This window comes from Pyrenophora tritici-repentis, chromosome 9, assembly GCF_003171515.1.
Source record: "Pyrenophora tritici-repentis strain M4 chromosome 9, whole genome shotgun sequence".
Taxonomy (NCBI): domain Eukaryota; kingdom Fungi; phylum Ascomycota; class Dothideomycetes; order Pleosporales; family Pleosporaceae; genus Pyrenophora; species Pyrenophora tritici-repentis.
The window spans coordinates 1016452-1039935 of NC_089398.1; the positions used below are offsets into that span (position 1 = coordinate 1016452).

At 49.8% G+C, this 23484-nt stretch overlaps 11 protein-coding genes across 11 annotated transcripts; 5 read left to right on the forward strand and 6 right to left on the reverse strand.

Moving 5' to 3' along the window:
• Positions 1-184: 184 nt before the first annotated feature.
• On the forward strand, positions 185-955 carry PtrM4_147550 (DUF3328 domain containing protein; the record flags this gene model as incomplete). The annotated part of the gene is made up of 1 exon (XM_001938769.1): positions 185-955. The coding sequence occupies one exon, from the start codon at positions 185-187 to the stop codon at positions 953-955; it is 771 nt and encodes a 256-aa protein (XP_001938804.1).
• A 444-nt stretch (positions 956-1399) lies between these two features.
• Positions 1400-2501, reverse strand: PtrM4_147560 (DUF3328 domain containing protein; the record flags this gene model as incomplete). Its single annotated transcript, XM_001938768.1, has 5 exons — positions 1400-1596; positions 1661-1794; positions 1853-1967; positions 2039-2200; positions 2267-2501. The coding sequence occupies 5 exons, from the start codon at positions 2499-2501 to the stop codon at positions 1400-1402; spliced, it is 843 nt and encodes a 280-aa protein (XP_001938803.1).
• A 901-nt stretch (positions 2502-3402) lies between these two features.
• Positions 3403-3675, reverse strand: PtrM4_147570 (uncharacterized protein; the record flags this gene model as incomplete). The annotated part of the gene is made up of 2 exons (XM_001938767.2): positions 3403-3414; positions 3469-3675. 2 exons carry the CDS (start codon positions 3673-3675, stop codon positions 3403-3405), a joined length of 219 nt encoding a protein of 72 aa, XP_001938802.2.
• Positions 3676-5107: 1432 nt separating this feature from the next.
• PtrM4_147580 (uncharacterized protein) lies at positions 5108-6177 on the reverse strand (the record flags this gene model as incomplete). Its single annotated transcript, XM_001938766.2, has 2 exons — positions 5108-5672; positions 5723-6177. The coding sequence occupies 2 exons, from the start codon at positions 6175-6177 to the stop codon at positions 5108-5110; spliced, it is 1020 nt and encodes a 339-aa protein (XP_001938801.2).
• Positions 6178-7819: 1642 nt separating this feature from the next.
• On the forward strand, positions 7820-8089 carry PtrM4_147590 (uncharacterized protein; the record flags this gene model as incomplete). Its single annotated transcript, XM_066109914.1, has 1 exon — positions 7820-8089. One exon carries the CDS (start codon positions 7820-7822, stop codon positions 8087-8089), a length of 270 nt encoding a protein of 89 aa, XP_065959897.1.
• A 1200-nt stretch (positions 8090-9289) lies between these two features.
• Positions 9290-11128, reverse strand: PtrM4_147600 (PnbA, Carboxylesterase type B; the record flags this gene model as incomplete). Its single annotated transcript, XM_066109915.1, has 4 exons — positions 9290-9565; positions 9618-10423; positions 10475-10832; positions 10883-11128. The coding sequence occupies 4 exons, from the start codon at positions 11126-11128 to the stop codon at positions 9290-9292; spliced, it is 1686 nt and encodes a 561-aa protein (XP_065959898.1).
• A 2275-nt stretch (positions 11129-13403) lies between these two features.
• Positions 13404-13939, reverse strand: PtrM4_147610 (uncharacterized protein; the record flags this gene model as incomplete). The annotated part of the gene is made up of 2 exons (XM_066109916.1): positions 13404-13619; positions 13673-13939. The coding sequence occupies 2 exons, from the start codon at positions 13937-13939 to the stop codon at positions 13404-13406; spliced, it is 483 nt and encodes a 160-aa protein (XP_065959899.1).
• A 174-nt stretch (positions 13940-14113) lies between these two features.
• PtrM4_147620 (SdaC, Amino acid permease) lies at positions 14114-15624 on the reverse strand (the record flags this gene model as incomplete). The annotated part of the gene is made up of 2 exons (XM_001938764.2): positions 14114-14521; positions 14572-15624. The coding sequence occupies 2 exons, from the start codon at positions 15622-15624 to the stop codon at positions 14114-14116; spliced, it is 1461 nt and encodes a 486-aa protein (XP_001938799.2).
• A 1988-nt stretch (positions 15625-17612) lies between these two features.
• Positions 17613-18250, forward strand: PtrM4_147630 (AraJ, Arabinose efflux permease; the record flags this gene model as incomplete). The annotated part of the gene is made up of 3 exons (XM_066109917.1): positions 17613-17700; positions 17775-18140; positions 18189-18250. The coding sequence occupies 3 exons, from the start codon at positions 17613-17615 to the stop codon at positions 18248-18250; spliced, it is 516 nt and encodes a 171-aa protein (XP_065959900.1).
• A 184-nt stretch (positions 18251-18434) lies between these two features.
• PtrM4_147640 (uncharacterized protein) lies at positions 18435-19472 on the forward strand (the record flags this gene model as incomplete). Its single annotated transcript, XM_066109918.1, has 2 exons — positions 18435-18734; positions 18786-19472. The coding sequence occupies 2 exons, from the start codon at positions 18435-18437 to the stop codon at positions 19470-19472; spliced, it is 987 nt and encodes a 328-aa protein (XP_065959901.1).
• A 1996-nt stretch (positions 19473-21468) lies between these two features.
• On the forward strand, positions 21469-23454 carry PtrM4_147650 (extracellular serine-threonine rich protein; the record flags this gene model as incomplete). Its single annotated transcript, XM_066109919.1, has 3 exons — positions 21469-22293; positions 22351-23245; positions 23348-23454. 3 exons carry the CDS (start codon positions 21469-21471, stop codon positions 23452-23454), a joined length of 1827 nt encoding a protein of 608 aa, XP_065959902.1.
• Between the last annotated feature and the right edge of the window lie 30 nt (positions 23455-23484).

The following is a 23484-nucleotide window of genomic DNA, read 5'->3' on the forward strand; positions in this document are numbered from 1 at the left end:
TTCAATTGTGGTACCTTGAGATTCCTCTTAATGTACCCTGACTATCCAAACTGTCCCGTCGTTTGGGTGCAAATGATCTAATATAATCCCCATGCCACTGACCAGGACGATCACCTACGTTGCAATCATGGCTGGTCTTAAATAGAACTCTTGCCCGCCTCCCTAACATTCATCACAGTACACCATGGATCATCTCCGCTCATTGCAATACACTCCGGTACGCCGAAGTGAGGATGAGAAGTTCCAGGATCTCCCAACACACCGTTCTTTTCCGCCCGCAATATCGTACTTGGGATGGATTTTAGCCACCGTCTTTGCGTTCACCACTTCTTTTCTTCTCTTTCGGCCGCTGGTGGTGATCGGCCACAACGACATCGCTCCCGCTGGCCCCTTCAGTAATGGATTCCCGACCGAGTTCAACCCCATCAAGCCATACATCAAAGAGAAACAAACCATGTTCTATGGAGGACCCCGATGGTACAACAACGGCACCAGCTATCGTGTCCAGAACCCATCCCAGCCTATCTATGTTGGACCACCAAATGACGACATGGACAAGGCATGGGACGCGCTGCTTAAGAACCGTTACTTCACAGTCACCGAAGAAGAAGCAGAGATGACTTTTGGCAAGCCACACGGTGTGTACAACCACACAAATGGACTGGGCTATCTTGTTGGTCTTGACGTATTACACACCCTGCACTGCGTCAATGAACTCAGAAGAGCTCTTGACAAGGACCACTACTACAACAAGAAAACCAAAAAGGGTTATCCGGAGAGAGCTCACCGAGATCATTGTCTAGACCACATCAGACAGCAGTTGATGTGTCATGCTGATCTAACCCCAATACCGGTAATTTGGTACCCCGGTTATAAGAGAAGCTTTGTCCAATCGGATGTGGTACACACTTGTCGAGATTGGGACTCTATCAAGGAATTTGTAGCAAATCGATAGATATTTGGGTGTTAAGATACTTTTTGAATAGTCAAAGTCACCTGACGGGATGGTTTATAATCCAGTGAGGGACGTATTGGCAAACAGTGTCGAAGTTTTTTTGATGTAGAAGCGGAGGTTTCAGGGGTTGGAGATTCTAATGCATTTGAATATACGATAGTACAACTTCCTGACAGATTATGCGATAGAACTAGTAGAAGCTGTTGCATAGTAAGATTAATATTAAATAACTTAATGTCTCTCTAGACGGAGATCTGTAGAGGAATATCTATAAACATTTTAACTGACTCTATGTTCGGTCCGCCGCCAGCTATGCTTCAGCATACTGAGAATCAATGTTCGGGCCCTCATATAGGTGCTAGAAGGTATACAACATATTTAACCGAACTTGAGTAAAAGACAAACTTCAAATACCCAACAAAACTAAAGTCGTTTCAACATTGCTCAAAGACGAATCTCTTGGAGCGGGTGCATCCATTCCCTCATCGCCTCCCAATTCCTGCATGTATGCCACTGATCTACGTCCGCATGGAACAAGCCATGTCCCTTCTTCCCCGCCGGTGCTGGGCGCCAAGTCCGAGGTGTGGGTGTCAAGTCGGCCTGGCATATAAGAGCTTGTTGAAGCTGCAATAAGCAATGCTCTATAATTTTTCATCAGTATACTTAGTCCGATACCTAAAGAGTGTGTCCATATGTGTGACTCACTCAGGTGATCAGAATGAATGAGATTCTTTGGATCCCTTTCGTTTTCAGGTGGGTCTTTGAACCCCTTGTAGTACTCAGGCCAGAAGGACTTGCGGATGTAGTTCAGGCAATGAAGCGCATGTAAGCCACTTGCTCTATTCGTTGTTACTCAATATCAGCTATACCACCGTTTGCTGGGGGGATATTACTCACTCCACACGATATGTTAATGGATCTGTGTGGTGTTCCAAACGAGGATCTAGATCCTGTTTAGAAAGCTTGACTGCCTCTTCTGGATAGTCCTTTGGCTCTATCTTGATCATACGAGCTATTGTAATAGTTAGTTTGGAATCAGAACATCTGTGGAGTTCGATTGTTCATATAGATAGGAAGACATACCACTGATAAGCTTCGTCCATGCCAAATCGATATCGGGGCTAGGAGTGCCAAAGTAGTCGGGCTCACCAGGTCTGTGGCTCAGCGAAACAGTGCCGTTCTCATCATGCAAAACTCCTCCATAGAACTTGACCCTATGGAGTGTGAATGTGTTCTGGCTAGCCCCTGATTTCTCAGTGAGCATATAGATAAACAGGTAAAGAAATGCTTGTTTGGACCGGGAAGACATACGCAATTCTGTTCGGAATCCAGTCTCGTAAGAACCGAAGTGGCTCTGTTTTGTTGGCATGGGCATAAGTGTAATCAATAGAATCTGGGTAAGAAGTAGGAATGCGATTATGAAGTACAATAGAGCGATATGTAGGGACCATGCTGTAGGTTTCGTTAAGCCATCGTCGCTCTCCTCTTCGATGGTGCTTTTGCTGTCTGAATCCAAGCGGGAATACAACGAAGGACTTATTGTCATTATTGAAACACACACGGATCAGATATGTTCTGGAGTGAAAAAATTGATTGCTCTAAGGATCAGTAAGATCGGACGGAAGGTCCGGTATTTGTACATAGTAAGCTGGATCCTTGGCTCGGCGTCGGCATATTAAAGACCCGGCTCAGTCACGTGATCCGCGACGTCCAACATTGAACCTATGATCGCGACACTTGTGAACTGGCGCATGATGGATAGCATGGACTTTACAATGCCCAGCTAGGGTTGGATTATATATTCCAACGAGAAGTAAAGGAAATGAACCATAGCAAGGGGTGTATTGAGAGAAGATTGATCGGGCCTTTTGGGTGGGTATCAGGATCAGGGGAAGGAGATCTGCATATGGAGCTGACTGTCTAGTACATTACCACGAGAAAGCGCCGCACTTATAGTTAGAAAAAGACCGTAGACTTCATCCAGGAGCTCTATTACGTTGCCTATACATTGTTGTCTCCGGAAGAGTTTCAGATCATCGCATAGTTTCTGGGCTGTTTACGATCTACTAGGCCTTAAGACACGAAAATTGAAGCAATACTCTAGCATCTTTTTCTACCTAGGTACCCGACAATACAGCTTCACTAACTTCATACTCAATTGGGTCAGGGTGAGATAGCGTTGTATTGTGAAACTACTCAGGCTAAAGGCTAGGTAACGAATCCTCGTTTTTCTCACAAAATCCGTTTGTAAAAATTAGAAAGAAAAGCGACAGGTGACCATTGCTATAGGATAGTCCAAAAATCTCCCCACCAGTCCTCCTTCGATGCAGTGATACCTAGGGAGGCTAAGGCTGGAAGTTAGTCACAATACTACCTAGGTATAGAGACGCATTAGAATCCTTACCGAAAGCGTATCTTGGCCACCTCGATCAAGATTGTCGGGAGATTTACTCGGTAACCTGGAGCGTGATTAGTAAGTTCTGCAAGCAGCTTGACTAAATCGCCTTGCATACCTCTGCCACGCAAGCGGCATCAGACCCCTCTTTGCATTCGTAGCAGCAGCCGACATCTCCAAGCCAGCAGCAGTCCTCTGTATGGCTGGAAGTGTTGCATTCATGACCGGCGGGGCATGCGCCAGTCCTGTCTTGGAGCCAGTTAAAGCCTGGATGAGCAACGCCAAGGGCGACGAAAGCGGCCATGAGCAAGACTGAGAGCTGCATATTGGAAGTTTTGGGAGTGTTGGTTTTAAAGTAAGTGAGTTGGCTGTAGTAGAAGAAGTTATTGTGAGTGATGATTCCAACAATGCTGCAAATATCGTGTTTCTTATACAAACAACGTGGCTGCGTGCAAAGGTTTCATGGGACATGAAAGATGCGTTAGCGTAGCTTTCGAGGAGCAATGTCTACTCCAAAGATTCCATGAAGCAACGCACGGTCTCTAGCCGAGGTGACTAGATCCCGAGATTTGTAACGTAACAAACATCGCTCAAATCTCAAAAGGTCCGATACAGATGAAAATAGAGATTCAGTGGCGCATTTTCACTTCCTCGTCCCTGATTAGCCATAGAGGTGGTGGACAGGTCAACATACAAATCTTGCCTGTAGACCGCCGGCCGAAAATCTCATTTCCGGTCTTTTGATTCATTTTACAGCACAAACCCGGGTGCTTAATTACGTTTTGAAGACTACACTAGCAATTCCAACTTATTTAATCCTCGCTTTAAGGTCTTGAAGTCTTCAATCGCAGATAGCTTTTCCACTCCATCCACCGGAATCAACGCAGTAAGAGTCCTAATTCGTAGACAATGTAGTGATCATCGCTAATGTACTAGAAATGGAACAAGAAGACAGCTTCAAGTCGCATGATGATGATCCGGCCGCTTGGAATTCCTTGCCAGCATATCGGGGGGACAGTGAGGGGAGTGACTCCACGGTCACGTTCAACCAGGAATATGAGTCAATCGACGAAAAGGCCGCACATACTTCGACTAAGATACAAAAATATCGAGCCATCAGCATAGGACTAATAATTTTGTTGGTTGTGTTGGGTATTGGATCTGCCATCAGCATTCTATCTCGGCCAGCCTCGACGAGCATGGGCGAATGCGGACGCACACCAGAACAGGCAAGGGAAAATGGATGTATTTTCGACCTCATGATGTCTGGCTGGGTTCACCCACCCTGCTACCCTCAGGAATTGTCCGATCGATTTCTTCGCGAAAACAATTTCGCCTTTTTCAGGGATAGAGAGGCTACACAGCCGATGCCTGAAGTTGAAGCGAGGCTGGGAAATTACAAGGTCGTATATACAAATGGCTCTTTCCATTATCAGCATTGTGTGTATATATGGGCAAAACAGCTGAGAGCTAGGATGTTGAAGCCTTATATTTTGGATAGCCAATCCAGGTCTGTCGAGCATGTCGAGCACTGCATTCACCGTACCGGAAGCCCAAATATTACCCAGTACCCACTTCAAACTGGGACGAAGCTCTCTAGTTCTACTTGGAAGATAGACTGCATTATAGGAGAAAGAGAAGTCCACACAGCACATTAGCCGACCTCACAAGAATATTACACAAATACATTTGTTTGCTAGTGACCCAAGATCAAAGCGCCTTCGAATGCAAACCCTGGCCTACGATTGTGGTGGATATCAGAAGCTTCCAATACCCTCTGTGAAGCAATCGTTCCACGTCGGCAAATCCATCGAATTCTGAGCATCGACTAGCTCCTCTGTTTGAGCCAAAATTGACTCAAGCTCCATAGCCGACATCTCCCATAGGTCTCCTATTGTTTCTGGGCCCGAGAGGGGATATTCCAGCAGCCCGAGATGATCTGCAAGGGACAAAGGTTCCAAGGACATGCCAGCATTACTCATCTCTTCATTGTCGTCTGAGCTTGTACTGTTACTCTCTGGGTGTTGCAAAAACCTTGAGCTGGTGGATGTAGACGTGGGCTGGGTCAAAGCAGGTAGCGCGCCACTTGTACTGTCGTGAAGGAGATCCTCTAGGTTTACATATTCTCTCAGCTTGTGAAATAACGAACTCCGTGACGACATTATCTCCTCCGAAGTCCAGCCGTATGCAATAAATCCGTCAAGAAGAGCTCTGGCTGCACTCTCGTCGTATGATTTGATCTCGTCAAACAGATCTGGGGTTTCGATTTTGAGGAATTCAATGATCAACGAAATATCCGAGCTGCTTAACTTGCGTTCCCAGCTATGAAGACTCTTAGAATCATGGTCACTGAGTACGATCTTGAGACTTACAGGGTGGAGACGTTACGGCCAAGTCGCAAGATGAAGCCCGGGCCGCCCTCCATCAGGAGCTGCAGATAGCCTCGCCCAGCTTTCCGCTCTGACTTCACGACATCAACCGTTGTTGATATTATTTGTGCTTGTAATTCGAAAGCCGCTGTCATCTTGCCCCTTCCTTGCGAAAGCACAAGAAACTGAGATTGCGACAGCGCTTCGAGATCGTGTTCCAAGTAGATATAACAGAATCGAGCTGCGTATGAATGCTGCTCTCGGGCTCGTTTGATCTTCCGATGACCCTCATATAGACTCCGTAGTCGGGTGCTGCAGTCAGAAGTCTCAGGTTTGACGAAGATGGCCGATCTGGAGCTCCACAAGTCACGGGCGAAGTCAGCAGCCAGTGCTGGCGCTTCCACAAAGCCCTGAATAGACCGGACTAGGTAATTGATTCTAGCACGTCGTGGTCCCATTCTAGCATTGAAAAATGTCATCGCTCTACAAAGTATATCATGGGAAGAAGCTGCATGGAGGCTTTCCAGCACCAAGTTGGCTTCTGGCGATGGGTTACTGAGCAAGGGACTTGAGCTGGTCGACGGAACAAAGAGCTGCTGGTCGTGTTGAGGCGAGTTGGAACAGCTGCTCGGGCATGTGCCTTCAGATGGACCGACATTTCCATTGGATCCTTGAGCGTTGGGAGAGAATATAGCATCGGCATGCGATGGGAATGGCGACGCCGACGCTGTACTTTGTGTATTCGCGGGCGAGGTGCCAACTTCAGTTGGACCTTGAAGATGTTCAGTCAGAACGCTGAATGCTCAAATGTGATGATGAGAGGCTGACCTGCTCTTATGGAGCCTTTACGAGAGGTACCGCCATGTAGAAGACGCTGCTTTCTTCTCAGACTATGTCTACGTATGTTGTTTGCGTCATTTTGGGAGGCAATCGCATCGCAAGGAAGCTCTCGAACCCCTATCAACAGTTGCTGTAATTGTGGAACTGTGCCGCGCCGCAAAAAACCCCGAAAGCTCTCTCGAACCTGCTGATGCAACATTAGCGTTGTTCGCGATCTTTGGCTCAAATTGTCCTACAGATGCCCGTACTACTTCTGCAGGTGAGAGGTTGTCTAACGCCCAACCCAAGATCTCAATGGGATCTGAATCGATATGTGCCATGATAACCTATCGCAGGGTTCCCGACTGTGGGTAATGCGACAAACTGAGAATTTCTGCGGTTCCGCTTGGTGTAGAGAAAATCGATTCTTGAGGGCTCACAGCGTCCCAATGCTAAACTTATCTACGTAGTCCAAGGCCGATTAACTACCGCCCTTGAACATATCCATTAAGCCACACTTGGGGAATGATCTGTCCATGATAAGCACTACCTACCTGAAGCAGGGGCGATTCGCTCCAGAACGGGTAAGATGTGGAGTGGAACAAGCTCAGGCGAGTTGGGCGGCCTCTCAGAAGCGCTTTCGGGAAGTTTAGCACGCTAAGGTTTTAGAACGGGAACGTTATGCGGAGAAAAGCTTAGGAAAGTCAAGCAACGCGCTAAGGAATCATGCTTTCTTGGCACCGAATTCCTGCAGACGCCGCCCGATTCCAATTTCAGCCTATGCTCCGTTTGGTCCGCCCTCTCCAGACGCATTCAATGGCTACCAGATCAAGCAGGTCAGCTACGAGAATTTCCGATATCGTAGATCGGCCGGTCAATCAGTGTTTACGCACGCCTTCATCGGGAAAATTGCTACACTTTTCCAAACGCATGGGTCTACGCAAAAACCGTGATGGGTCGTGTTTGTACAAATCGCGATGCGTAAACGCGAGTGCCCAGTTATACAAATAGCTACTTAAGCCACATAAGCATTGCCATGGCATTCGTGTAATAACTTAATTACCCGAAATAATACGAGACAATCAATCTGACGGAGGGTCCTAGAAACCGCCCGGGTGGAGCCGAGTTTGCGCCATTTTCCTAGACACCGTCTAAAACGGCCACAGCTATAGTATCAGTATCGACCGGATCGGCGGTCAGACTACGTGTTTCCACGTTTGTAACATTGCGAACTACGGGCATTCTCTTAACCGAAATTTCTGAGGTGCCTGTACTTTGACTATGTTCAGCATCCTCAACCTGGCTTCTGTACTAGCGCTGATTACACACTCTCTGAACAGTTCCCCCTCATTCTGGGCGAAAGCCCTGACAAGTGCTGAGAGTCCAACTATACTGCTTTTGTTCCCAGATGTGAAAGGTGTGTATATGAGTACATTTGACACCTCCGTAAATGTAGGTACCAATATTGACCTCGTTTATGAGCGATCGCAGTGGAATTACGTGGGATCGAAGACTCATGTTCGGCCCGCCGTCACTACCAGGGTAAATTAAGCGCCAATAGATAATCTGATCCAATCGAGTTGTACGTACACGAGTTTCGCAGGCGAACCATCGGCTGTTTGCTCGCGATGCGGGGAAGGAAGAAGTTTCGTCCAACATCTAACTCTTTTGGACTAGCGCTAAATTTGTCTGCACCCCCGCACGCCCTCGTATTCATTACCAGTTTGGGTTCACATCAACTGGTGATCGTAGATAAGATGGTTGACCAGGATGTTTTTGATGACATTGCATCTCCTCCGTTGGGATTCACACGATCAGTATTCCATCGGCCTTAATCTCCGCTCACTTCAGGATGAATTTCATTTCGGCGCTGTCATTTACCCCTACGTCTTCCGGGCATACTACATACTCGCTGGCCTTCGGTGCAACCTACGTCGTATCTGCCACTACGGGAGTCGCCAGGCTATCGCTTGGCCCGATGCCGCATTGGTCGTTACGGTAGACGACACTCTAGCATGATTTCCGTAGTTCTCCTATTCCCAAAAGTTACACAATATCGTTTTGATGATTCCGCTCACGACGCAATCACCAATGAGAAGAACATAGATAATTGTTGATACGGCAAAGGTGAGGTTGAATCAAGTAACGGTCGTTGCAACGAGTTGAAGTAGATGGTTATGATTGATTAGAGGAGGTGGGCTGCAGCTCGCGTACGAACTGAATCCCACCCCACGGCACGGGCCACGCACGTAGTCACGTGCTCGCCACGTACGTACGGTGGCTCGAAACTAAGAGCAACCAACAATAATATATTTCTAGCGGGCCTCACTAATCGAATATCGTACAGAAACGTCGATATGTTTCTATTTTTGTCATTTAAAATTAGCCACAGCTATTTAAGTACTTGAAGGGATATCGATACTGACTAGGAGATTCCGTAACAATGTATTGTTGAAAATAAACTACATATGGAATTACCTTGAGCATTGCTGTATTTTTCCAGCTCTGGAAGGCTTGAGCTCTTTTAGGGGGAGCCAATGGCCCTTGTTAGGCAGTATTGATACGCTACCGCAACCATTCACCATGTTTTTCTTACATCGAACACATAAAAGGCTGCCATTACCACATCTGCCTTATTTTTGATAGATCATCACGTCTTGCAATAATATAGGCAACAAAATTGACATTGTCAAAAGCCTATATCAATTTCATTTCCTGCATTTGCTATCACTACACCATAACAACTCTCACCTACCGCATGTAAACGTCATAGTTGTGTGCGTTTATCAAAGCCATGCCCTCTTTCCGGTACGTATCCGGTTCCGCATAGCTGGAAACATTGGCGTCAAAGACAAAGTCCATGGGGTTAGCCACGTCGTAAACGGGCCACATAGCCTCTGTACCGTTGAAGTCGGTCGTCTCTCTCCACGCGTTAGGGTCAAGATCGTGAACGAAGCTGATCCAGTTGCTATTCATGAAATTTGCAAGTTCACGGTAGCTTTCGGTCTTGTTCTCGAATGGCGGGACCTAGAGAAGTCAAAGTTAGAGAGGTCCGATTATATGATTAGTGGAGACTTACAGCAGCAGGTAAGTACCCAACGCCGTTGAGGTTGTTGAATACGAATGCAACTTCTTGGAAATGTGTCACACCGATGGATGGGGGAATGCCGGCGGGGATGACATTGAAGCGGTAGCAGTATGCTGGGACGTTGGCAGCGGCCCATGTCTGGCAGGTCAACCTACGGTTGGCGATGAACACGTAATCGCCAAAGTAGGATGCAGAACGGCGGAACTGTGGCCCGAAAAGAGGATCAGGCCTGTTGAGGCCTAAGTTTGCTACTACATTGACCGAAAGGTCGTCGGGATAGGCAACCAGCAGCTGCTCAGTGAGATTGGCGGGAACACCTTCAGCCATGATGAAGGTGCGGAGATCCTCGGTAGAATTGACAGGCGAAGGACTGAATGCAGTACCTTCGTCTGAGTTGGCCCCAGAGATGATGGGGACATGGACGAACTCCCCAGCAGCAAGCTGGAGAGACGTGCGCTTCTGGATGAAGTCGCCATCTAAGCAAGGCTGGAACGAAGTAGTGTTCATATACGGAGTCGTCGTGTTAATGGCGGCGTTGAGCTGTACGGTGGGAACCCCGCGCAGGCACTCAAGCGGACTCGTTGCGTTGGCGCAGCCGGTCCGACTGGTGATCAAGTTGTACATGGTCGTATAGCCTGTCACTGGGTCCGGTAGCGGGCCGTAGTTGACGGGGTTTCCGCTTTGCATGATGGCACCGCGGAAAAGCTTATCATCACGTCCACCGTATGCTGTCAAGTGGAAACCGACGGATTGAGCACCCGCACTCTCGCCATAGATGGTCACTTGCTCGGGGTTACCTGTAGTCTGTCAGTTTCCGTCTTCTCGTCACATGAAATGCATCGACATACCTCCAAACGCTCCGATGTTCTCCTGGACCCATTGAAGAGCTAAACGCTGGTCTCGTAGACCGAGGTTCAAGTTACCGTTTTCCTTGAGCTCTTCACTTCCAGCCAAGAAGCCCCATGCACTTAGTCGGTAGTTGATGCTAACACCGATGATAGGCTTGCCGATCTTGACAGAGTTCTGTACAGTAAAAGATAGGTTGTAACGCTGGTCGATACCTCCTCCTTGTGTGAATCCACCGCCGTGAATCCAGAAGGAGACAGGGAGGTTCTCATCCTCATATCCTGCTGGACGAACGATGTTGATGTACAGACAATCTTCTGAGACCGGGTAGTTCCATTGGTCTGAACCATAACCATAGCACTAAAAAGACATGTCAATAAGGGTAAGTTATATTGGGATATATCACCTACTTCGCTAGAGTACTGGGTAGCCGGCTTTGGTTCACTGAACGTAGTGTTGAGTGCTACCGGGTTCCTGAACCGCAAGCTTCCGACTGGCGGTTGAGCATACGGGATACCCAAGAAGAAGTCTTGGTCATACTCGGCCGAGTGTAGACCGACGTATGTTCCATTTTGCGTCTGAGCAGTTGGTGCAGCAGCCTGAGAAGTGGCAAGCCCGACGAACAGCGCGGTAGCTACGGCTACGTTACACAACATGGTGGGCAAAGGCGATAGCGGACAAGGACAGGGACAAGGACAAGAAGAAAGCAGTACTTCAGGTATGCCATGCTTTATACCATGAATTCAAGCCTAAACCAAGCCTTCTTCGATACCCCCCTCTTGGGCACATAGCCCGTGAAAAAACTATGCGAGTCGCCATCTGCCGTCCGCTCATGAATCCGGGGTTTGACGGTATATGCACCGTATGTGATCGAATCCCGAACCGCGGTCAACATTTTGCGGGGATAATGACATCGCGATTGTATTTTCCATCCCTCGGGAGGTGGGGAGCCTGGGTGCGATTGGTCAAATTGTTGACCGATGTTTGTCCGGCAGGAGGCAAGGCTGTCGTTTAGCGTGTAGCGTGGCAGGCTGGACTAGACTGTGGGGTACAGAACATGACATCGCATGCATGGCAATTCTATCATCGCTGCATTCTCCTCCGATATAACAGAACTATTTCATGGGAAGCGTATGATCAGGTACCCCTCTATGCCCAAAGAGTCGAGTGGCTCCATCGCAAAGTATCCTGCCGCTGGTGATATGGAAAATTCGTCTCGATAGCATGCTTTTTCCAAGATCATGAATACCCGGAACCCATCGTGCGCGGTGCGGACGGCGCATGTGATGGTGAACACACTAAAAGTTCTCGGCAGTTCCGCCGGGGGAACTGCGGCAATCAACCACCGGTAGTTACAACACTCACGGAGCTCGTCGCATCGACTCAGCTACGCTATTCACAGCCAAGCTCCTTACTCGGTAGACTTGCTCTCTCATTCGCGGAAACAAGCATCCGATCCACTACTTTGCGTCTCGTCTTGTCCGACGATGGCTCATCGCGAGAATCTTTCCATCGCGGCATTCCGATCTCTGCCAAGTATAGCGTCCGATCGTACACGGGCAGTCGTACGGACACTCCCGTTACCGACCACGTTGTCTGAGTAAGCCCTATGTGTGTTTGGCATATCTCTTGGCCGATGAAAAGCTCTGTGCATTAGGTCCCAAGGTACCTACTTAGTTATAGGCAACGATCATGTAAAAGTCGCCATGGTAGCAGGGGTGGGGAAGACCAGGCCTGGCGAGTGACCGTTAATTGCGGGGACATGTCTCCGCATATTCAACGAGACCTCGGGGGCTAGCAGAACATGGGGCGGATGCTTGCTTCCGGATTCGGCACACAAGTCCGCTGGTAGAGCTGTAGCCCCGACTTTGAGTTGAGTCTTGATCTGTGAAGTTATTTGACGACTGCATACTCTACATAAATCGGTAGCCTCAGAAGAGCACCATTTCTAAGAGGTTTGACAGGTGAGTGGGCTTTGTGTCACTCAAATTATACATATATCTCCTTCTCTTTGGTCTAGACACGTGATATATCCGTCCAATGCGATCAAAAACTCTATGATTATGGAAATTAGCTCAGAAAGCTGCTTCGTCCATTTTTCCAACCCTCGGTTACCCTGGAGACTGGTATGAATATGGGGCGTCACCAGCATGTCTTACAAACACTAACGAATGTGGCGCAATACGAAATGTTTAGGTTCGTTGCTCACTCTGTACCACTCCACACTACGCAATGACATCTGGTAAGCACTGACAGCCCAAATAGGTTACCCGGGTACTGTACGTATACCGATCAATAGTGAGATCATTCCAGATACCGATCGCATGTATAATAGCGAGCATACGCATACTGCGAGAGAAAGGCCGAACCTATCCCGCTGTTACGATTAGTCACCAAAGCCATGTGGCTGTGACAACTCCTGTCGCTGGACTCTCCTTGACGCGATCGGCTGTGAATCCTCCAAATCGCGGGTCGGCACGTTCGAAAACGGCCCTGCACAAAGACATCATAATACAGTCCATGGACCTACTAGCGTTAGGTTCCCAATGCCGGTCAATTATGCTTACCTAATTTTCATCTCTCGTAGCAGGCCCAAAGTCCCAGGCTCAGGCAGCAAATGATCCCGAATAACGACCTTCGCGCCTCGCTTCAGCGCTGGGATGAGTTACTGCAAGATCTTGATGCAGTACTTGTCCGGCCAGTCATGGAGCACAAATTGCAACAAAAACACATCGTCTCTTCTGCGCCTTTGACTACCTCAGGCATATCTTGCACTAAAAAATTGAATTCCAGAAAGCGTCTGGCAAGGTACATGGAAACGAAGCCGTGCGAACTACCTACATCAACTACCAGGCCATTCTTGGGTAGCTCTGACCAGTCAAAACATTGAACTAAATCATCGAGGCAAGTCTGTGAAGTTGACGACATGACTCAAACGAAGCGCTTGGCACGATCCGGGTTGGCGTTTAGAAATTCGAATATGTTCAGGTTAGTTCCGTTGGGCACCGCGTAGCCTGTTATGTTTGGTTCCTCGCTCTTTTCTGCAATCGCATCAATGGCCCGGATATGCGCTGGAAAGGATTCGGCAAAATGGACTGAAGAAGCGATCTTAAAACGGTGCATGGCCATTAGCAGTGCGAAGTTGGACTACAGCTTTGTTAGTGACTGGAAATCTCGCGTGTATGGTTAGCATCCAGTACCTCTGGTACCAGCTCCTTGGCTGGACCTTCAAGCAATTGCCGAAGTCCGATGAATGCTATGACAGACGTTTTAGCCTTCTCAACCTCTCCGATAGGCTCCACTGGGGTGCCAGCGACAAAAGACGGTTCGGGGAGTTTGTGTTCGCGCAGGTGTTTGTCGATGAGTGCGGTTTGGCTCGCGATGGACTGAGCGAGCGCTAGTATGCGTGAGGTACCTTTTTCGCATGAGATCTCCTTCATATCTTTGTTTCTTGGATCGTGTATCATGATTTCGGCATGTGGGTAAAGAGAGGTTGAGACTCGATGCCAGTATGAGGCGTAGTCGAAGCAGGGTCACCACATCTATCAGAATCCTTCGTAAACCGAAGTAGAATACTGAAGGTAAATCAGGCGACGTTTGAACGTGAAAGAGAAGATTTTCATTCAATTAAGAGCGATGGACTAGAATATGCTGTTATCCGCACAGGTAAACGGCCCATTTATGGTACTTTCAGGATCATTGTAGATGTCAATGAGCGCCTTCAGCGACGTGTATAGCCCTCCAACCATGAGAAATACTGTCATCATCATGATGGAGTAGTTGGAGACTGCCAAGAATTTCTTCCATGGCGAACTCCATTGTGACTTCCAGTTTAGGTGTATCCAGAAGATGCTCGTGAGCCCGAACGTGAACCATGAGACGAAGATAGCCGACGAGATATTGAGGATGGATGAGAATATCGGTATGGCGTTAGATATGACAAAAGACACGATCCAGAAAAGGGCTCCGAGGCCGATCCAGAGTGACCATGTGAACGTGTTGTGTACGTTGACTTGATCGGGCTTCGCGTTGCGCATAATGGTGATATACTAGACGCATGTAAGTAATCATTCTTTCCTCTTTAGCGAGGAAGACGAACCATGAATTTAATCGCTGTAATACCAATGATCAAACCAGTTCCGAGAACTGAAGGGATGAGAATGCCGTAGGCAATCTTGGCCGTCAACTGCGGGGCTGACCCAAGCGCAGGAGATGTGACAGCGTCGCCTGCCAAGCCGTAGATGACACAGGCTACAACAATATAGATGACCACTTCGAAAGACTTTTGCATGAAAAGCGCAGGAGGAAAATCCTTCGACGGGTCTCTCATTTCAGCCATGACGCTGATGAAGCTCTGGTTTCCTGCGAATGCGAAGGCGACATTGAGCAAGGCGTTCACAGCCTCGACAAAGGTAGGCCTGCCAACCAGCTGAATAGAAACCTTAAATCCAGGCGGAGCTTGTGGTCCAGCAACGCCGAGTGCGATCATGACGATCAAAACTGCAGCGACAATAGAGATTGTGCATACCCAGCTAGCCGCAGCAGCAAAAGAAAGCTTCCGTGGGATACACAACAACCAGCATAGTATGTGCGGGAAAGCCAGGAAAGCCACTGTGCACAGGGCGTGGCGCGAAAGCGTATTAAGGGCGACCGATAAGGTAATGTTTGCGGAAGCGCAGATAAGTACCAAGTTGAACACAAAGGCGATACCAAGGAAGTATTCGAACGGTTTGCCTCCAACGTAAAGCGCACAGTCCACGAGGTTTGTCACCATAGGGTATCTCCGGTAGAATTGAAGAAGGATAAAGCCGCAGTAGGTTGTGAGGCCACCAAAACCAAGGATTGCGATGATTCCAGGTATCAGACCGAGTGTCTTGAGGGCGGAGGGAAGACTGAGAATGCCGATTCCCACTTCAATCGTGATCAAAATCACGCACGCTCGCCATCGGCCCAGTGTGCGGTAGTTTTCTCCAGGAGCATTGGGATACTCTGAAGCTCCTGCAAAACCGTCGCCTGTCCACCCTGTCGTAACATCTGTGCTTTGTCCATATGCTTGCTCCTCGTTGTCCTTTTCCGACCCAGTAATGTGAGAAGCGACATCGTCATTCGAGGCCGTTGTACGATCTTTCTTGAGGAAGGCTTTTAAACCCATGATTTCGTTTTGCCGTATCAATGCAGTGTGAGCTGTCAAAGCCCACTAGATTCTGAGGTTCGTTGAGTAGGAAATAATTTGGTACCGACAAGCGGCGACACATGGTCTTTTCAACATGCACATCTCCTGTATCGGCCTTCTTGATCATCATCCTAGCACGTAATGTTTGCTAGCGGCCGAACACACCCTGGAAAGATCGCCTCCCGGTGGCTACATTCCGAACCCTGACTTTCGTCTAGCATATTGTACTTTGAACAGATCCGCCGCCAAGTTTGCCAAAGCGGAGTGCAGTTTGCGGGGGAAGGAGTACAATAAGGCTACATGCGGCATAGGTCACGTAAATATCGTCGCAGCATGGTGCCAGAACCGACAGAGTTTCGAGGTTTGATGAGGTTGTGGGTCGCGGTGAGTAATAGCTTCATGCTCAGGTGTGACCGTGTCGTCTGGAGATCCACATATCACGTAAAATTCTTCGAGAAATTTGTCGAACTGGGGCTGGTCGCTTGGCAAAGTGCTTGAGCCATCCGAAATGCGGACCTCGGGTGCAGCAGACTGTTGCAGTATATCGGCAGATACTGCTGTCAATTTCTAGAGACGATGATGATGAAAGCGGAGGTGTGGTGAAGTCGATGAAGCGACGCCATGGTAACGGTAGCAGTAGGATGCACATGTGGGACCGAGGCGGGCGCTAGCGACACTAAGTCCGTGGACGTCCTGAGGCAAGTCGACAAAGCAAACACGCAAAAGGATACGCACGCGACATGAGTCTGTCCGTTCCATGTCATGATGTTCGGTATTCGTGACGAGGCTCGAGTCTCTGGCGTAGAAGAAGATGACGAAGACGGCAGCATGTCATTGGACAACGGTCATCGGTTCAGGCCAGTGCAACCCTCGTATTTTCCATTTTTTTTTCGCTTCTAGTCGGCTTACAAGAAAAATATCAGACTTGCTCACATGCCACATGTCTGCGTTCGAGTTATGACCGTCGGATTCTTCTGGCTATCTCAGGCGGGCGTGTTTGCGACTTGTTGGCTAGGGAAGATGCCTCTGGCCTCGTGCAGTTTGGAAAGGCAAGATGCTCGGTTTATTGCCAACACATATGCAGCGAGAAGGTCAAGATAACGTGTATGCAGCGCATTTGACGAGGTGTGAGGTGGTGTGAGGTGGTGAAGCCGCAAAAGGTACCGCCGCAGTCTTATTGGTTGTATGCACGAACTGATGCAGGTTGAAGGCCAGACTCTTTAGTGCTCTTGGCCTCCTTATCATGCGCCTACATAGTGAGGTGGCGGTGAAGTGTTAGTATGGCCTACCCGCGATACGCTTGCTGCTCCTCCCAGTGCAAGTGGAAGTGCAACACGCTCACACAAGAAACAAGTAGGCAAAACGGTCGGAACTCAACAGAATGACGTCGTCCCCTGTCAGTCATGGTACAAAGGCGCAAATGCAAAGAAGCGCGGAAGCGGCTCTGCATGCTAACTCGGTAGCGGCTCGCTATCGCCACCATGTGGGGTCACAGCGGGATAGGAGCAAGGTTCCCCGATGTCTTCGCGGCGAATTTACGGGCAAATCAACGCGGTTGCAGACGGTATTCTCTATTCTAAACAATCACTGGCGCGAATATGCTCACGCGACGAGTGCGTTGGGCTGGATGGGCGAGGCAGAATGGTCATGGTTAGTGTTGGCTGCAAGCAGAACCTGCAGTGCAGTATGGCCCTCGGGCGCGCCTGCCGATCGCACCCGTCCTAGTTCAATAACACCAACCAGAAGATTTCCTATTTCCACCATCCTTCTCTCCACATTCTTTCGTGCAACTCACAGCAGCCTGTACAACGTCTGCTTGCAGCCATTACGACAGCCATCTCTTTTGTTTGTTTTGGGGTCTACACAGGTCAAACGCAGGGAATAGCTCTACTCACACAGTAAAATCAAGCCTGGGCTAAGGACGACTGCGTGTTGGCGAAGCCGTAAGATTCATACCAGGTTACAGAATGTCATTTCTTACCAAGAACCGAAGAACAAGCCCTCAAGATGCTCGCGACGACGACGAGTTCCCCGCTGCCCAACTGGGCCTTCTAGGTACGCCTATTTCACCCCACCGCCCCTGGCTGTCAGAATGTCAGCCTGAGTTTCTCACTAACTCTGCGATACAGCGCTCGTACGAGTTGCAGAGCCTATTGCTCTCACATCAATCCTTCCATACGCCTGGAAACTCGTTTCCAACTTTCACATCGGTACCGAAACCAATGCACCCTTCTTCGCCGGTTTGCTCATCTCTGCCTTCTCGCTGGCCGAGGCTTGCTCAGGCATGTACTGGGGCGGTGTGTCCGATCGCATAGGTAGAAAACCCGTCGTCATACTTGGATGTATAGGGACAATGTCCTCTCTGCTACTTGTTGGCTTTGCTCCTAACTTCTGGGTCGCACTCGCGGGCAGAATCATTGGCGGCGCGCTTAATGGCAACATAGGCGTTATCCAGACCATGGTAGGAGAACTAGTCAAACGACCTGAACACGAGCGTAAGTAACATCATTTGCCTCCATAACACGTTGCTGACTATCTTCTAGCCAAGGCATATGCAGTGATGCCTTTTGTCTGGAGCATTGGTACCATCATAGGTCGTAAGTAAAGAGATTCCCTCCTCAATCGCTATATGAGTTCTTAATGCTAATTGATCAGCTTCGATCGGTGGATACTTTGCTGAGCCCGCTCTCAATTTTCCCTCTGTCTTTAGTCCTACAGGTCTATTTGCTAAGTTTCCTTATCTACTACCAAACCTCATCTGCGCTTCCTTGCTACTCCTATCGATCTTGATGGCATATTTTCTCCTAGAAGAGACGCATCCGGACAAGCAACCGCGAGGCTACTTGGAGCCATACGATGCAACCGTTGCAGAGACACCGCTTCTACCAGCCCAAGGTGCAACAGCTGATTCCGCAGCAAACCTGACGGCCGATTCGTATGGAACCTTCAACTCAGTCGAAGTCGAGCGCAGTGAAATCTGGCGCGTGCGATCTAACGGGGACTGGGTGGAATCCCCAGCAAGCGAAAAGGTTTTTACGCGACCAGTCGTCATGTTTGTCGTGGCATTGGGCATCTTCACATATCATTCTGTACGTCTGGTTACTGCTCCGGAAAAGGAATGGTGGCTAATTTTCACTCAGATGACATACGACCACTTACTTCCCATCTTCCTCCAAGACAAACGCGCAGACAATGACATGAACGCACTCGAACTCTCGTCCTCCTCTCTGGGTGGTGGCCTGGGAATTCCAATCCAAAACGTCGGTGTTATCCTATCCCTCAACGGCATCATACAGCTCGTAATCCAAGCTTTCGTCTTCCCGTTGTTGGCTGATTGCTTCGGCATATGGAAACTGCTATGCATGGTCACATTGGCGCATCCGATCGCATACTTCATCGTGCCGTTCCTGCAGCTTTTGCCTGAGAACTTGCTCTACTCCGGCCTCTTCGCCTGTCTCACTGTGCGAAACTTGACATCGATCCTGGCATTTCCCCTACTTCTCATCATGATCAAAGAAGCTACTCCTGACAAGTCACATCTCGGCAAGATCAATGGGCTGGCCGCTTCTACGGGTGCTGCTTGTCGTACAGTCGCCAGTCCTATCGCAGGCCTGCTTTATGGCCTTTCTATTGAGCTCCATTTCACCCCGTTGGCGTGGTGGGCCTCTGCGTTTGTTGCCATATGCGGAGCTCTTCAGGTGCCTTTCTTGAACCGCGCAGCCCACGAGTGCAATGCCCGAGTTCGCACTGCTGCTCGATGCTGCCTTTCAAAGGAACGTCACCGGAACGAAGTCGTACACATTGTGGTTGAAGACGAGGAGTCATAAGACGACGCAGTGCATCAAGTGGCGTCAGATGATACATGATTAATTCTTCCTAGATGGCTCTTCGCCTACACTGGGCCTCCGAATGGGAGCGGTTTCATGGCGTCCTGGGAGCATTCAAAATGATACCTCGACCACAGGGGCGTAGGCATTCGGCATTTGTCTTTTGGCGTTTCTTGCATTTACCCTGGCACGCGTTTTACAACAGTGTGTACATAGATCAGTCGAACGCTCATAGCGACGCGTTATATTATTTACTGCATGATTGTTCATGTGCAGTGAACCAATCAGTCTGAGCACAATGTGGGGCTCGCATAAATGCAGTCTTTCATGCAATGTCCTTTCATTGACTCCACATGCCACGCCTTGTCCGATGATGAAACGAGGGACGGATATGGGAACGTGGAGAGGACGGGAATAGCAATGTGCCAAGGGTCTTGAAGAGGAACAAGCTGCAATATTCTCAAGCGGCCCGATGTTGCGTGGATGTTCGACAACTGGGCGAATATAAGATGCAAGACTGGGATACAGCCTGAGAATAGTCCCGTCCAATGACGTTGCTGCGTATCTTGGGAAGATATGCCATCATGCAGTGGATCCGCCTATGTTCGTATGTATCCAGGAACAGCATGCTGGCATGCTCGTGTTCAGAAACAGTTCACCGTGTGGTCTGTCTGAAGGGCGACACCCGCGTGCCATGTTGCACATGCTGCAAGGTACCCACGATCGTTCGTGTCAGCTGTCACAAGTTGATTTCTGAGAAACTGAAAAGAACATGACTTTTTTGTGCCAGTTTGAACCTACAAAGTCGACATTGAACAGTCAAGGTGCAGACAAGCTGGTCGCCAATGAGTTGTGCCTTTTCTTCGGCCAAAGCTTGTCCGAGCGTCCAAGTTAACGTTACGAGAAACATGACGAGAACCTACGCTGACTGCTCTTCCACTCTCATCACATTCCCACCCGATCGCATGGCAATCCTTTACGCCGGGCTCCGTCCAATATCGCCAACAAGCCTTGGAGACGTGAGCTGGGCCCGTAATCGATGATGTCGCGAAAAGCTTGTTGTTCTTGACGCTCGTTGGCCGCCGCAAGGGTGCGATGGCGGGACACCCATGAAACACACGCTCGTGCAAGTTTATTTTGGAACGTCAGCGTCACGCCTAAAGTCAGGCACCGGGAGAGGGGCGGACATGACCTAAATGGGTAATACAGTCGAAGTGATGGAGATTATCGATAAACTACAGTTCCCGACGTACTGTACAGGAGTCAACCAGACTTGAAACTCAGCCTATGCAGGTAGCTTGCATCCATCATCCAGCGCCGTCGCCCGGTGACAAAAAGTAGCAGCACTGTGGCAGCGGCATTGCGTCAACGTCGAGACCCTACATGATTATCCTTATCGAAAATAGCAAAGATGGCCCTGTCGGAGCTGAAGAGACAAGATGTAGGTATGCATAATGCCTGTTTGCTCGCCCAGCACCATGTGTAGGCGCTATTGGTTCGTGCTTGCACAGCTGTCTTCCGAGAAAAACCAAGTAGGGCGTTTCAGAAACGCCCCATGGCGCCGCTTACGCTCCCGCCAAAAGCCGTTCGACCCATTGCCAGAACATCTGTAACCGACGACAGTATAGCCAGGTGGGTCTGTAGAGCGCGCGACAGAGGCCGACATGGAGGCCCCTTGATTCATCGTGGCTGAGCTTGCGAGTCGGACGCTCTCGCCAGCCAATCCTTCGGTATGTTTGGAGAGTGGAGGGGTTGTGCCTGTGCTGAGGGTGAGTATATGATGCTCCTTTGTCCTTCAGTTCGAGTCCTCCACACGATTTGTCTACTAATCACTGCCTTGGTGCTCCTCTCACTTATCAAAGGATAAAGTCAACCTCATTCAGACTTTGTTCTCTTGTTAGACCATCATTCGTTACAGGTCTATTGTAGTGTTTCTTCACCTTCCCTTGGACAATTCTTCGTACCATATTACACATTCATTCCAACTATTTTCAAGATGAAGACTACCTACACTATTCTCCTCATGGGCCTCGCTGCCCAACAGGCAACTGCCACCTGGGACTTCTTCGGCAACTTTCCTACTCCCAAATACAGTGAGAATGAGTGCAGCGACAAGCAGAAGGGCGGATTTGACTGGTCAGACCTTCTTGACGGCGCCTCCGTAGGCGTCTACGGAGACTTTGACTTCTCTGGCGGATGGACGTGCGCCAACTCCTTCGGCAAGCGCGATGCCTTGAGCAAGAGGACGTTTGGAAACAAGTGCATCAAGAACTCGGTCGCAAAGGAAAAGCCCGCCTCGTTCGGCTGCAACAAGCGCGGCTTCTCGATTACTCACATGGACATTTCAGCTGAGTTCGATGTCGAGCTTGAGCTACACTATACTATGGAGGATGGATCTAAATGCAAGCAGCTTGGCAGCTGCTCAGCCGGCGGTTCAACACTTCAGAACACGCAGTGCGGTGGCGCCAAGTCTGTGGACGTTTACCTTGGATCTCACTACAAGGGCGACAAGGACTCGTGCGAGATTGGCTTCCATAACATTGGCTTCGACTGCACGCCCGAGATCCCTTATACTACACCAGCACTTCCCCAGGTTCCTGCCACTTACACTCCTGTCAAGGCTTCCTCTTCCGTTGTCAAGTCTGTCGCCACTCCTCCCGCCAGCTCCAAGGTAGTTGCCACACCCACTGGTGGCTACCCTTCGTCTACGCCTGAGGCCAAGACGTCGGCTTACAAGACCACCGAGACGCCTTCCAAGTCGGTCCCTGTATCTTCACCTGCTCCTTTCGGCAACAGCTCTGCGCCCGCATACACTCCTCAGGTTCCTGCCTCTGTAGTGGTCAGCAGCAGCAGCAGCATCGTCACTCCTAAGCCCGAGTCTTCCACTGTTGCCACATACCCTGCTAAGAGCTCCACTCCTGCTTCCAAGCCCGTTGCTTTGAGCTCTGCTGCTGCCGGATGCGGATACGGAGAGTCTTGCGGCGAGTCCTCGGTTGCTTCATCCAGCACAATGACACCTGAGGCTGCCACCAGCTCTGCTGCTCCCAAGCCTTCCAGCCCTAGCTACCCTAGCTATCCTACCACGCCCAGCCCCCCTGTGAACCTCACCGATGTCGTTCCCAAGTGCATGAACTCTTGGCTCCAGATTTCTGCCTCTGGATGCAAGGACAACACCGACTCCAACTGCTACTGTGTCAAGCCCGAGTTCACCAAGAACGTCATCGACTGCATTACTGCCCGCTGCGGAAACGACGATGACACCAGCAAGGCCCTCCAGTACTTCATTGGTATCTGCGCCGACCACGTCCCCAAGAACCCCCAGATCATTGGAGACTGCCCTTCGTACATTCCCTTGAACCCCACTCCTGCTGCTCCTCCTGCTCCTGCTGCCCCCAAGAGCAGCTCGGTTGCCCCTAGTGGAGCTGCTTCTCCTCCTGCGGCTCCCAAGAGCAGCTCGGTTGCGCCTTCCGCTGCTGCGCCTTCCCCTTCTGCTCCTGTTGCTGCCTCCAGCCCATCCGGTCCTGGCTACCCCGTCGAGACTCCCTCTGTACCTGCTGCTGGTCAGACTCCTGCCATGACTCCTCCCGCCGCTGCCGCACCTCCTCCTGCTGAGTCGACTCCTTGCACTACCATCACCTATGGCACCACCACTCTCACCGTTCCCCAGGTTCACTTTACCACCCCGATGGCCTCTGGCAATGCGCCCAACCCAACTGCACCCGTCGCTCTTGTTCCTGGTAACGCCCCTGCTGCCACCACCAGTGCTGCATCTGGTTCTGGATCCGGTGCCGGTACCGGTGCCGGTGCTCCTGCTCCTCCGTACCCTACCGCTACCACTATGGGAACTGCGGGTGTTCTTCCCACCGGCACTGGAGCCCTCCGTCCTTCGTCGCCAGCTCAGTTCACTGGCGCGGCCTCGGCTTTCACCATTGTGCCCAAGAGTGCTCTCTTTGGCGCCGTTCTTGCTTTTTTGGCTCTTTAGATGTTGGATCCTTGTAATAGGGGATAGCAC